This window comes from Equus quagga, chromosome 6, assembly GCF_021613505.1.
Source record: "Equus quagga isolate Etosha38 chromosome 6, UCLA_HA_Equagga_1.0, whole genome shotgun sequence".
NCBI lineage: Eukaryota > Metazoa > Chordata > Mammalia > Perissodactyla > Equidae > Equus > Equus quagga.
The window spans coordinates 121,049,999-121,065,148 of record NC_060272.1 but is presented as its reverse complement, the minus strand read 5'-3'; the positions used below and the strand labels follow the sequence as shown (position 1 = coordinate 121,065,148).

General features: G+C 40.5%; 1 protein-coding gene across 1 annotated transcript; it reads left to right on the top strand.

The window, feature by feature from the left end:
* Positions 1–521: 521 nt before the first annotated feature.
* KLHL9 (kelch like family member 9) lies at positions 522–4,410 on the top strand. Its single transcript, XM_046664430.1, has one exon. It carries the CDS (start codon positions 534–536, stop codon positions 2,385–2,387), a length of 1,854 nt encoding a protein of 617 aa, XP_046520386.1. The 5' UTR covers positions 522–533; the 3' UTR covers positions 2,388–4,410.
* The last annotated feature ends 10,740 nt before the right edge of the window (positions 4,411–15,150 follow it).

Sequence of the window (15,150 nt, the reverse complement as noted above, 5' to 3'; positions counted from 1 at the left end):
CCTGGGACGAGGCCTTTCCGGAAGGGCCGGCTTGGTGTCCGGCGCTAGCCCGTGTTCCAGGCCCAGGTCCAGGCCCAGGCTGGTGTTCCAGGCCCTTGCTCCAAGGCTGGCCCGTAGCCGCGGCGACGCTCTCGTGACAGCGGAGGGCGTAGCGGGCGCTCGCTGAGGTGCCGGCCTCGCCGCCGAGCGAGCCGCGGAGCGCAGTACGTGGCGGCACCTCCCCCTCGGCCCGGAGTGGAACTGCTGGAGGAGCGGCGCAGGCCGGCCGAGGTGAACCGGGTCGCTTAACTGGCTTCAGGTGATGAATCATCTGCGTAATCGTCAGATTTGAGGTCCACAGCCCTTTGTGGGCCTGCTGCAGAGCAGTCTGCAGTGGATGACTGATAGGTGTGCTCCGAGGGGCGCCGCAGTGACTGCTTGCCCACGATAAGGAAAGCGAGCTCTCCTGGTCTTTGACATCCTCGTTTCCTAAAGCGTTCACGTTATAACCCCTGCCTCCGGCGTACGTCTTTGTGCAAGAGGAAAGCTTTCACATGAAAGTGTCTCTTGGTAACGGCGATATGGGCGTCTCTGCCCATTTGCAGCCTTGCAAAGCAGGAACCACACGTTTCTTTACCAGCAATACTCACAGTTCGGTGGTGTTGCAAGGCTTTGATCAGCTTAGAATAGAAGGATTGCTTTGTGATGTGACTCTGGTCCCGGGTGATGGAGATGAAATCTTCCCTGTTCACAGAGCTATGATGGCATCTGCTAGTGATTATTTCAAGGCTATGTTCACAGGGGGAATGAAAGAACAAGATTTAATGTGCATTAAGCTTCATGGAGTGAACAAGGTTGGTCTGAAGAAAATAATTGATTTTATTTATACTGCAAAACTTTCTCTTAATATGGACAATCTTCAGGACACACTTGAAGCTGCCAGCTTTTTACAAATTTTACCTGTTTTGGATTTCTGTAAAGTGTTTCTTATTTCAGGAGTCTCTTTAGATAACTGTGTTGAAGTTGGGCGAATTGCTAACACCTATAATCTTATAGAAGTGGATAAATATGTCAATAATTTCATCCTGAAGAATTTTCCTGCGTTATTGAGTACTGGGGAGTTTCTAAAACTCCCTTTTGAACGGCTCGCCTTTGTGCTTTCCAGCAATAGTCTTAAGCACTGTACCGAACTCGAGCTGTTCAAGGCTGCCTGTCGCTGGCTAAGGTTGGAAGACCCTCGGATGGAATGTGCTGCAAAATTAATGAAGAATATTCGATTTCCACTGATGACACCACAGGACCTCATCAATTATGTGCAGACAGTAGATTTCATGAGAACAGACAATACCTGTGTGAATTTGCTTTTGGAAGCCAGCAATTACCAAATGATGCCGTATATGCAACCAGTGATGCAGTCAGATAGAACTGCCATTCGATCTGACTCAACGCACTTGGTTACGTTAGGAGGAGTTTTGAGGCAGCAGCTGGTTGTCAGTAAAGAATTACGGATGTATGATGAAAGGGCACAAGAGTGGAGATCTTTAGCCCCCATGGATGCTCCTCGTTACCAGCATGGCATTGCTGTCATTGGAAACTTTCTTTATGTAGTTGGTGGTCAAAGTAATTACGATACGAAAGGAAAAACTGCCGTCGATACAGTTTTCAGATTTGATCCTCGTTATAATAAATGGATGCAGGTTGCATCATTAAATGAAAAGCGCACATTCTTCCACTTGAGTGCCCTCAAAGGACATTTGTATGCTGTTGGTGGGCGAAGTGCAGCTGGTGAACTGGCTACAGTAGAATGTTACAACCCAAGAATGAATGAGTGGAGTTATGTCGCAAAAATGTGTGAACCCCACTATGGCCATGCTGGAACAGTGTATGGAGGCTTAATGTATATTTCAGGAGGAATTACTCACGACACTTTCCAAAACGAGCTCATGTGTTTTGACCCAGATACAGACAAATGGACACAAAAGGCTCCAATGACTACAGTCAGAGGTCTGCATTGCATGTGTACAGTTGGAGACAAGCTCTATGTCATTGGTGGCAATCACTTCAGAGGAACAAGTGATTATGATGATGTTCTAAGCTGTGAATACTATTCACCGACCCTTGACCAATGGACACCAATTGCTGCTATGTTAAGAGGTCAAAGTGATGTTGGAGTTGCTGTCTTTGAAAATAAAATCTATGTTGTAGGTGGATATTCTTGGAATAATCGTTGTATGGTTGAAATTGTCCAGAAATATGACCCAGAAAAGGATGAGTGGCATAAAGTTTTTGACCTTCCAGAGTCACTTGGTGGCATTCGAGCTTGTACTCTCACAGTTTTTCCACCTGAAGAAAACCCTGGGTCACCTTCTAGAGAGTCACCTCTTTCAGCACCTTCAGATCATTCTTAGGAATAAGGTATAATACCTTTGCAATGCATCATGGATGATCTCCTACTTCCCTGTCAGCTGTGTCTTCTTACAGTGATTGGTAGTTATTAGATAGAGAGGTAACTGATGTTATTTGTATTGTTTGGCTTAGTGTGTATCCATGGTTAACAAATGCATTCTGAAAATGTAGTCAACATAGCCAACTGTCTTAACAGATGTAAAAAGATATGTAGAAAAATGTTCAAGTTAGCTGTCTTTTTGTGGTGTTGTGTAAGTCAAATTGTAGGTATTGAGTAAATGTATAATTGTGTTCATTATGCTTCAAAGTTGAAAGTTTTCATCTTTGACTGCAAAACATCAAAGGGAGGCAGCCTGCTCTAACCTAAAAGAATAAACAAAAGATCACCAAGCATTATTAGCTACCTCCCTTTTTTTATAGAGTTTTTGACACAGCTGCCAACCCACTAGATTGTGTGAGTGCATTGAGAATATGTGAAGTGTCTTAGGCAGACAGGAGAAATAATAAATTCAAAAATATTAACTAGAAAAAACAGCATAGCCCTAAATCAGGGTTTAGCATCTCTTTGGAGGGGGTGGGGGTTGAGAAAATATAAACAAACAGGTCTACATACACACATATGTATATACATACATATATACATAGACACGTACATATGTGTATACGTACATACACATATACGTATATAATTATTAAGTTGATTGGCTCTTTGGCTATAGTAAAATTGTTTTTAAATTTAAATTCTTTTTTTCCACCTAGCAGCTATTTCTGTTCAAATAGGAGTTCAGTTCCAGAGAATAAGTGTCTCTATAGTCATAACTGAATTGAGATAGATAAGGACTACAACCTATTAAATTGACAACCAAATTTGTCACTTGACTAAATTGTTACTTTCAATGAAGCATATTACCTTTTCTGCTTGTATATTGTTTTCTGTAGGGTTGCTTTTATACAGGTTATTTAACGAAGTTTAGGTTTCAGAGAATTGTTTTGCTCAGTAAATTTAGGCTTTGCTATTTTCCACCTTTTTGTTGAGTAAAGCATGATATGAAAAAAGCAAAGAAAGAAATGTGGTGAACAAAGCTGTAGGATTTTAAGTTCAGTCTCCCCACTTAGTCATTCTAACATGATTATTTGATTTGGGGAGGTTGCCCTCGTGCTGCTCCAGCCCGTGTGCATCCTGAGCTTTGTGTGACCTGCCTCAAGGTTATGATCTGAGCAAGCAGGAGATACACTGTCTGCATCAAATCAGAAAAATGTCCTTTTGGTGCTGTCTGAAGGACAGAACCAACTTCAGATTCCCCAGGAAGCCAGCTACGGAAAGCCTAGCACACAGCTGTCTTGCAGGCAACACTAAATTAGATTTTCAGCCTCTTCGGTACCTAGGGCATCCCTAATGGTTGAGAACCATCTGGGGAGATCTTAATGGGAAGCTTAGCAAATGGAATCATAGGAATCCTCTGCAGGGATTCTGAAGAAATGCTTTCCTGGAATAAATTGTCTACCTGAAGAAAAAATTTATGTGCATATATATGTATATCCCTATACCTGGGAGATTGTCGTAGTGTAAATCAGGAACAACGTTGTTATTGACAATCTCATAATAAAACTCAGGAACCAAGACAGAAGGAATTGGCTTCCAGGGATCTGAACCTTATTGCCCATACAAATGTTGATTCGTTTAATGCTTTTTGTGATTTCTGCATTGGCAGAAATTTTCATACTTTCTCTGTGTTTTTTTAATGACTCAATTTTGTATTACTAAAAATAGCACATTTGAGTACATTTAGAAAATAGAAAAAGTAGAATTTGCTATTAACCTTGTGTATTGAATAAGCAAGAAATGTCATTCTAATCATTTCCTTGATTATTAATGAGATTAAATATTTGTGTGTTTTGAGTAGCTGTGTTTCCTCTTTGATCAAACGTTCATGTCCTTTGCCTTTGTAATACCTGTTGGAGTTGCTTTGTTTTTCATATCAAGTTATAGCATCTCTTTATATAATAAATATAATTTAACTGGCATTTGCTTACATTGAGTTTTTTTCTCCATCTATTACAGTTTTAAAAAGGCAGGGCCATTCAGTCCATTTTTGAGATCAAATTTGTCTATCTTTTTGCGTTTTGGCCTTTTGGAGGATAATTTTGCTGTGCTTCCTTTATTTCTTACATAGTATAGATGTATTACGTTTTTGGTGCTAATTCTGACATGCTGAGATGGTATTGCCCTGCTTGGCTTCTATTCTGCACAAGCTTTTCTCTTTCCCTTGTTGAAAAAAGGTTTCTGCCTTCTATTACGTTTGACCCTGTTGCTTTCTAGTTAACTAAATATTGCTTAACCAGGTGAGCTAATTCACCCTCCTACATCCCATACTTCCAGCCTCACACACTCAACCTCTCATCCTTTTACTTGCTAATTTCCTGCAGTTGACAGCTCTCTTGGCAATCATAAAACAGCTGACTGGTGCTCTGTTAAAACTGCTAATTAAATCTGGAATTCCTTCCTTACAGATATGGAAATTTTAGGTGGCTTTGAAATGATTGACTGGAAAGAGATTTTCATAAGCTGATAATTTTTTATAGAAAATTTAGGCTGTGTAAAAATATTTGGAAGAGGATGAAAAAACTGCAAGCACATAAAGCATTGTTAACATTTTATTTCTTGTTTCAATTTTTCTGATAAGTTCAAAAATTAACATTTGTTAGCTTTTCTAATTATAAAATAATTTCTATTGTAGAAAGTACAGAAAAATAAAAGTGAACAAAAAGTGTAAATTATCAGTGATTCCACATGCCATAGATAACTTCTGTTAACACTGGGTATATTATGCATATACATGTGTACAGGGATTCGTCAAATATTTTTCAACTATGCCAGACCCTAAGCTAGAATCTGGCTGATAAAAGGAAGGAAATCCAACTTCCAAAGACACACTGCTATCATGATTTTTTCTCTAGGTTTTCTAAAATGCATATATATTAGAAAATAATATGTAAAATGTGTTTTTCCTAATTATCAAGTGCCTTAAAAAAAACAGGTTCCATTTTTACCCCAATAAATCCATACTTAATTTTTTTCCAACTTGCCAACAGTCGTAGTTTTATAGTTTACCTGCAAAGCAAACACATTCAATCATGTACAAATTTTTCTGGTTTGTAATTAAGATTAGCTTGCTCAGATTATAAAGACAAAATATGTTCCTACAGAACCTTTCATTCAAAACTACAGAAAGAGAAGTAAAAGCAATGTCCTATCCCCAGGTCAACCAATTATTAGCAACTCCTGAAAGACCTTGGGGTAAGTTAATGACATCTCTAAGCTTCAGCATCCCTGCTTGTTTATGGGATTGGGGGTGGGTGTTAATATTATCTATATCAGGATTATAAGGAGAGAATGTTATAAAGTGATTAGCATAAGACATGCACAGAGAAGCATTTAGTAAATGATAGCTGTTAACTAATAAAGTTGGCATACTGCATCATTGTTTTTAACTACTTTCATCTGAATGATTTTCACGGGTTGTTTTCTTTGAAAGTATTAAATGTCTGCAATATTTCATCTGTGACTACGCCCTCATATTTTTTTCCATTTCCCTCTGAGTATATATTTCAATTCCCTAAATTTTCACAATTATGAATTAAGCAAGATTTAATATTCTTACATAAAATTTTGTCCATATCTATTACCCGGTGATAAATTCTGAGAAGTAAAATCTGTCTTTAGTGACTATTTAAAGGATATCTTTGCAATTCTAGTTATCTTACCGTTTGGATTTATATTTCTTTAATTACTGGCCAAACTGAAGTTTTTATTTATTGAGCATGTGCATTTTTTGTGTGCAAATAGTTTGTTCTTGTCTTTTGCTTTAAATGTCCTATTTGCTACAGAGACTTTTTATCCTCAATTTATGGCATTTTTATGGGGGCATGGCTATTCAATTTTTTTTGAGATATAACTGACATAACTAGTTTTCAGGTGTACAACATAGTGATTTTATATATAGTGAAATGATCACTACAATATGTCTGGTTAACATCCATCAGTACTCGTAGTTACAAATTTTCTTTTCTTGTAATAGACCTTTTATAGCCATCCCTGGTGGTCAGGTGGTTAAGATTGAGCACTCTCAGCGCTGTGGACCATGTTCACTTCCTGGTCAGGGAACCACACTACCCATCTGTCAGTTGTCACAGTGTGGTGGCTGCTGTTGCTGGGCTGCTGAAAGCTATGCTACCAGTATTTCAAAGACCAGCAGGGTCACCCATGGTAGACAGGTTTCAGTGGAGCTTCCAGACTAAGACTAGGAAGAAGGATCTGGCCACCCACTTCTGAAAAGTTGGCCATGAAAACCCTATGGATAACAGCGGAGCATTGTCTGATACAGCGCTGGAAGATGAGAGGATGGTACAAAAAGACAGGGCAGCGTTCTGCTCTGCTGTGCACAGGGTCTCGAGGAGTTGGAACCGACTGGAGGGCACTAACAGCAATGAGAAGTTTTAAGATCTACTCTTAGCAATTTTCATATATACAATACAGTATTATTGTCAACATAGTCACCATGCTGAACATTGCATCCCCAGGACTTATTTATCTTACAGCTGGAAGTTTGTACCTTTTGACCACCTTCACCCATTCAATTTAATGTAGTCTAATATGTACGTCTGTCTTGCATTTTGACCTTTTGGTGATAATTTTGCTGTTTTTTTACATAGTACTGATGTCAAATTACTTGTCCTTTATCCTACTGCTTATGTGGTGCTAATTCTTAACATGCTAAGGTGGCATTTACTGCTTGTCTCCTGTTCAAATAGCTTTCCCTCTTTCTAGTTGAAATCAAGATGAATTTTTCCTATAAATTTGTAACCATTTTATATTAACAATATTAATATTTATTTATAGCAAGTGTGTTACAGCATTTTTGAGTATGTCTTAACATGCAAGTTTTTGTTTGTAAGGTAGTGAAATTTATTTTTCCTTTGTCTTTTTTTATTTTTTTATTTTTTATTTTTATTTTTTCCTTTTTCTCCCCAAAGCCCCCCGGTACATAGTTGTATATTCTTTGTTGTGGGTCCTTCTAGTTGTGGCATGTGGGACGCTGCCTCAGCGTGGTTTGATGAGCAGTGCCATGTCCGCGCCCAGGATTCGAACCAACGAAACACTGGGCCGCCTGCAGCGGAGCGCGCGAACTTAACCACTCGGCCACGGGGCCAGCCCCTCCTTTGTCTTTTTTTAATGCTTTCTTGCATAATTTTTTCCCATCACGAGATGGTCTAATTGTCCCAGTACTTTCTTATTGTTATGAATCTGACTTTTTTTTTTTTTTAAAGATTGGCACCTGAGCTAACAACTGTTGCCAATCTTCTTCTTTTTTCTTTTTTCCTGCTTTTTTTCTCCCCAAATCCCCGCAGTACATACTTGTATATTTTAGTTGTGGGTCCTCCTAGTTGTGCCATGTGTGATGCGGCCTCAGCATGGCCTAATGAGCAGTGCCACGTCCGCACCCAGGATCCGAACGCTGGGCTGCCGAGGCAGAGCACGAGAACTTAACCACTCAGCCACGGGGCCGACCCCTGGATCTGACTTTTTACTAAACTTCTAGTATAAAATTTAATGTGTTTTTAAATTATTATCCAATTGTTCCATCACTACTTTTTGAATAACCTTCACTTTCTCATTGAAGCTTTATGCTTTAAAATCATATAATAAAATCTTATTTATAATATGGGCAATTTAGCATCTTTTTCTTTAGTTCCAGTGATCTTTATTAACGTTATATTTGGTTTATAGGCTGCTGTTTTAAACGGAATTTTATATTCCAAACTCTACTGCAGTAGTAGGAAATACATGGTTTTAGCCTGTTGGTTTTCTGTCACTATTACTCTCAATGATTCTTAGTTTTTTGGGTGGAACGTTACTCAGTGATTCTTAGCAGTGTTTTGGGTGGATTCTCTTGTGTTTTCACCTTAAAGAATCATATTATCTGCATAGTATAAAAACCTTGTTTCACAACTTAAAGCATTGGTTAATACTTCCAGCAAAATTATAGTGCCACGAGGCATTGTGTCTTGATAGGTAATTTTAATAGGGCTAATGCTAGTTTTAGAATTCCTCTGTTAAAGAGAGAGTCTTGATCTTGTTCATGAAGTATTTGCTTACTCATTAATTGGTATTAATTCATATTAATTCATTCATAATCCATCACAAATACTTATCAAAATTTATTGAGGTGGCAATTTAACTTTTCTTATTTCATATACTGAAGAAGAGTTTGACTTTTTATAGTTCCCAATTATTGGGTTAGAAAGCAATTTGGCAAGAGTAGTAAAAGATTATCTTCCAAATTTCATACCTTTTGGACATTAAGTCTATTTCTGGAATAAATAACAAATTAATAAGCCAAAAAATGGGTCATCTCAGCATGATACTATTATTATTTGCTTCCTAATATGAACCCATCAGACTTTCCATAAGTTTACTTTCAAAAATGAATATTTTAGAATTCTTCCCACTCTGATTTTGTTACCTTATCTACGTCTCTAGTACCCATTTGTAAGCATATATCTGAATGGCTGAATGATGGTTAAAACAAAAAGACTTAGGTATTCATTAAAGATGATTGCATACAGTAAGGAACTGAAGTTGTGTTTCTTAACCAAATACACTAATAGGTAGTTCTGTTTTCGTAGTAACAGTCTGAGTGGCCACTTTCTAGGGGCTGATATTATTCTGCCATCTACTGGCTAAAATTAAAAGTCCTTGTTTAGATTCCAGAAAATGTATCCCTTTTAAACAAAACCATAATGACAAAAACCAGCAGAAATTTTTATAGTGTATGTGAAAGTTGAAAGTCTTCAGATCATGCTAAATCACATAAATAAATATTAAAAAACCTATAGTAACTTGGTGTATATGATGGGTTAGATATTCCAAGAGAGGAATGTATTTTTTGGTACCACGTAAAAATACAGGTTTAAATTCCCTTGATTTTTCATTTATTTATTGATAAATTAATATAATTTGAACATTATAAAAAATATGCAAAATTTCATCTGGATTCTAATCATTCACATCCACTATGTGGCTCTTTTTCTGAGTGGATTCCCCATCTCTTTATTATTTTTATTTTTTAGCAGAGAGCCTCATCATGAAGACACATAATCTTTTCAGCGGCAGAAAGAATGTACTATGCAATATATCCGGGTATAAGTAAACCTTACAAACTTGTGCTATTCTAAGAGCTTTGTATATTGGTTTGCCCATGTGGATTCTAGGATCGTATCACTGCTCTAGCCACACAGCTTTCATCCAGTCCAGACAGCAACACACATACATAAGCACACACATGTGTTATACACAATGACTTCTGGACCAGCTGTTCCAAATTCTTTTTAGTACCATCCATGGGCTCAAAGAAAGCCTGTTTCTTGGCTATGGGAACAGTAAGAGTGGCATGATTACCCATTTCCTCATTCTCCAAAACATCGCCTCAGAGAAAAGCGTTCTCCTGTTGAGCATTCTTTCCCTCAGGATGGATGTGACTGAAAACAGGTGACTTCTTTATAGTGCCTCCTGGAGGATATCAAGAGCGCACATATCCCATATTTCTTTTCTAGATAGAACTGAAGGAACAAGGTTATATTTCATGCAATCTTAGACCAAGATGAGTATAAAGCTGATGACAGCAGCCAAGGTCTGTGACCTGAGCTCAGATGTTTCATTGTGCACGGCCGCTTCTCCAGTCCTAAGTCTATAGAATAATTCTGACTCTACTGGCGCATCTTCCAGAAGGCTGTTACTATAGAGGTAGAAATTTGTCATTCTTTGCCTCATTTCACCCAAGAACCAGTCAGTAGAGTCTGGGGGGATGGAGGGGGCAGGTCTAATTTCTACGGACTCAAACAACTTTATCTTACTTGGGAAGTATAGTTTATCACTTGGAAGTCAAAACATTCTTCTAGCTGGGAATTAGTGATCCATAAAAACTTTCTAATTCAGGGCAAATCATGAACCAAAACACAGTCAATATAAAATCCTAACTTACAGTCAGTAATAACATTTCTTTCTTCATACTAGGCAGATTGTTTACTTCAGTTTTTTATTAATCTCTCCATCCTTCTCCAGATGAGAAAAATCACAGATTTCACAATATGTATACAGGCACACTTGAAGGCGTGACTTAAGCTCGAAGATCAGGGGAAAGAGGGTTTTCTAATCTTAATGGAAAACCATCTCCATTAATGAGCTCACTCATGGGTGTCTTCCTGGCCAAGGCCCCAGATATTGTGAAGAAAGATAAGCCATTCCTTCTGAGTCCTGTACAAATCCCTGACTCAGAATCTGTGAGAATAAGACAATTATTTAGGGTGGAACATTTTGGACTAATTTGTTTCAAAGCTATAGTAATGGGGACAGAAATTTTGTATTGGGAGTGGAGTGCTACAAAAAAAAAAAGATAGCAAGCCCTATTTATCAGATCAGTTTGAGTATGAGACTGTAAAATCCTTTAAAACTTCAGAAAGATGTAAGGTGTTGCCTCAGACTTTCAAACAAACAAAAGGCCTTCCCAGGATCCTAAGACAGTGCCTCACAGATTCTCTCCATTAAGTGACAGGACTCTTAAGAAACCCAGTTGTCTCACAGAGGCCTCATGGGTAGCCCAAGTGAAATAGGGTGTATTTGAAGGGATTTGTGGGTGTGCCTATTGTCTGATGACATTCATTATAAATTGATATACAGCAAACCCACTAAATATTTAAAGTAATTATATCAGTTTAGACTGAAAGTAAAAGAGCATACCAAAAAAAAGAGGGCTTTGGACCCCAAAACTTTTCCAGAAAGGAAGTAGGCTGAGAAGCCTATACAATAAAAACATGACACATGCCACAACTAGAAGGACCTGCAACTAAGATATACAACTACGTACCAGGGGGGATTTGGGGGATAAAGCAGAAAAGAAAAAGATTGGCAACTGTTGTTAGCTCAGGTGCCAATCTTTAAGAAAAACAAAAACCAAAACTAAACAAAAAAACACATGAACCTCTTCTTGTGGAAAAGGAAGAATAACTTAAAAGGCAGAACCAGGAAGCTAGAGGAAAAAAGTCAGCCATGGAGAGTAATTCCTAGAGAGATGGGCTGAGCCACAATCTGAAAACTGACACCGGCTGCCCTAATGCATATAAGAATTACAATAGGCCAGTGATTGCTGAGGGCTCTTGCTTTCCCCCATTTTGAATGGGAGTGTCTGTAATGTTATTTTAGGCCTGTCTCAGACATTGCATATTGAGAGTTAAGGGACAAATAACCTCTCTGTTTAGATTACAGGTCTTCACATTGAGATAACGGCCCTCAAGGACCAGCGCTGGAGGAATTCACCTGAGGAGCTCCATCCACACCTGGATCTGACTGAGATGGTGAAACTCTGGGCTGGGATCCATGCCTCAATGAGAGGAGACTTTGGAAGGTCTTGAGAGGTGGTGAATGTATTTTACATGTGAAAGGGGTGTGATATTTTTGTGAACTGTAGTAGACTGCATTTTTCCAAAGATAGTAGCAACAATCTCTCCCATTATACATATTTTTCTAGAATGCTCAAAGTCCTCTATCAAGAAATATATCCTCTTTCCTGAAATCTAAAAGGGCTTGTGACAACTAGAATGTAGAGAGATGACACTGTGATTTCTGATGCTAGGTCATAAGGCAATGCTGCTTTCCGTCTTGCTCACTGAACCATTTAAGAGAAGCGAGATCACCGGGAGGACGTTATGCAGTGAAGCAGCCCAGACAACATGGAGAGGCCTTGGGAAGGTGCTGCTGTCCACAGCCCCAGCTGAGGTCCCAGCTGACAGACATCAACGGCCACCATACATCTGAGGAAAGAAAAATCCAAATTATTATCCACATATTCCAGCCCCCAAACATCAAAATCACCCCAAGCCTCTTCCCAGATGAAATCTGAGACAGTGTGGAACAGACAGGCCATTCCCGCTGCACTCTGCCCACATTCCTAATCCACAGAGTCTGTGAGCATAAGAAAATGTTTGTTTTAAGCTATGACATTTTACGACAAATTTGTAACACAGCAAATATTTACTGTAACATACTCTACCTGAGTCAACTAACACAAGGAGCAGAAACAAGTGGTAATAATAATTCACTCAGGAATTTCAGTCAGAATAGCAGGGCCAGGCAGGTCCTTTCTCCTGCCTGCAGACAGTAAGGGAATGGCAGAGGCTATGGTCCCGGTATAACATCCCAGGACCACTTTGTAAACAAAGTGACTATTCAACCTGGATTGAGCTCCTGGCACCAGTGCTGGGATTGGGGAGAAAATCAGAAAATATTAAAGGAGAAAAAATAAGAAAACTTTAGTGATTGTTTTTGAATTTTTCACTTAAGGAAGAAACAAAAATAGGAATGACAAATTAGTTACAAATTAATAACAAAATAACAAAGCACAACATATGAAAAGAACATGTGGGGTATGGTCAAATGTATATTTACTAGAAAATTTCTAATTGTGTATTTATTTAATAAAAAAGAGATTATGAATAAGTGAATTAAGCATTCAATTCAAGAAGCTGAGAAAAGAACACTAACAAAAATAAAGTAGAAATAAGGAATTAATAATTACAAAATCAGAAATGAACCTGAAAACAAAACAAAAAGCAATAGCCTTGATTTTAAAAAAAAATCAAAAGGTGTTTCTTTAAAAGATCAGTAGAATAGAAAAAACAAGCGAAACTAATTCACAGAAAAGGGTAAAAATACTTTTGGAATAAAAAAGAAAACATTTATAGATGCAGAGAAGTTATTTTTAATTTTTTTTTTTGAGGAAGATTAGCCCCGAGCTAACATCTGCTGCCAATCCTCCTCTTTTTGCTGAGTAAGACTGGCCTTGAGCTAACATTGTGCCAATTTTCCTCTACTTTATATGCGGCATGCCTACCACAGCATGGCTTGACAAGTGGTACCATGTCCGCACCCTGGATCCGAACTCGGGAACCCCAGGCTGCCAAAGCAGAACCTGCGGAACGTAACCACTGCCCCACCCAGTGGCCCTAAAGTTATTTTTAACTTTTAAGGAGAAACAAGGATACCCAACTTTACACCAATAAATTTTAAAGTTAGATAAAATAATTTTCTTTGAATATGCGAATAATCGTTTGATGTCATAGAAAGTAGTAAAATCCCAACCCCTCCCTCCCCTCGACACACAGGCACACAAAAGACGGCAGGGCTAGAGCTTTCAGTCAGAGAGGATTTCCGCTGCATAAACTGTTCTGGAGCATGGGCAAAGCTGTGACGCCTCCCAAGTCACTATGTGAAGTTACCACAACCCCGACAGCAAAATGGAACAAATGAAAAGTTAGCACCATCTCGTTTACGAACTAAAAGCAATATTATTAGTGAGCGCAATCCGGCGGTTTGTTAAAAATGTACTACAATCTGGACTAAGCAGAATGTATGTCAGCAAAATAAGGATGGCGAAAAACTAGGCAATTGTCTTAGTCATGTTTATTTCAGTCCTAAGTGATAGAAGCACACTAAAAGAGAAGGAACAGAAAATAGAAATTGCTGACCTAACTGGTTAGGGGTGGTGGAGCCTCCCTTAGAACCAAAGTGACCTCACCAGCTCCGTCTCCCCCGCCCCCTCCCCCCTCCCACTCTTTCTCTTTCTTCCCCCAGGTCACTTCACGCCACCCCCACCCCGCCCCCGACTTTGTTTTTGCCTGGGGAGGGCGGGTGGGGGCCCTGTGGCCAAGGCTGGGAGGAGTCAGGCGGTGTTAGCTACTGTGGACCTGGGGGCCGCAGGCTCAGTCTTCGCCGCGAGAAGGGTGGGCCTGTGGGGAGAAAATCGCTGTGGATCCCAAAGCCCCAGGCCACGCCCCATCGGGAGAGGACTCCGGACACGACCCGCCGTCCACAGCGGGGACCAGACGGCGGGAGAACGGACTCGGGCGCTGGAGGAAGGCGGGCAGACAGCGGAAGGCCCCGGGGCTGCGGGGACCTCCTGGGAGCCCAGGGTCGGTCGGCCGCCCGCGGGAGGGGACCTGGTCCTCGGGGGTCTCCCGGCCCCAGCCCCGACCCTAGAGCCCGGCCTCTGCGTCTGTGCGCGCCCGGGTGGAGCCATAGTTAATGCGTTCAGACAAAATCCACAGAGAATAGTGGCATAAAATCGGAACACCAAGGGTTAATTCATGCAGTTCCCGTCATGCTGTCACCAGAAATGTGCTCACTGCACACAGTGACAGATATGTGCTTGGCGGCGTGGATTCAGGGCAAGGAAGACAGGGCTGGTGACTGTCCTCCAGGGAGCAGGGCAGACGGACACTGGAGGCAGGATTAGGACTCGGGAAGCAGCAGCACGCTCAGCGCGGCTCCGAGCGAGTCCTCAGAGCCGAGGAACAGGAGGGACTCGGACGCAGCAGAAGGCTCCACGTTCTGACAAAACCTGCGGCCCCTGAGTGTAAACGACATCAGATTTCCATGTCCTCTTCTAAAAAAGTGAGACGACTTCAGTAGTGGTCACACAGGAAATTGTAAAGATGAAGCAAAATAAAGTTGGCAAATGACAGGCTGCGAATCTGAACCTGGTGAACGCGCGGTGCCTTTAGTGTTCACGGGACTCACACGCGTCTGCAGAGCCCGGCGCGGCCGGCAGGGGGCTCTGACGGCGGCTCCCCTAACTCTCGGGGGGCTGCGTGTCGAGGCTCCAAATACCCCCCCCCCCCCCCCCCCCCCCCCCCCCCCCCGCCCCCCCCCCC

What these genes read in the sequence shown, in the direction of transcription:
- KLHL9 (XM_046664430.1), top strand. Translation starts at nt 534, where the DNA reads ATGAAAGTGTCTCTTGGTAACGGCGATATGGGCGTCTCTGCCCATTTG.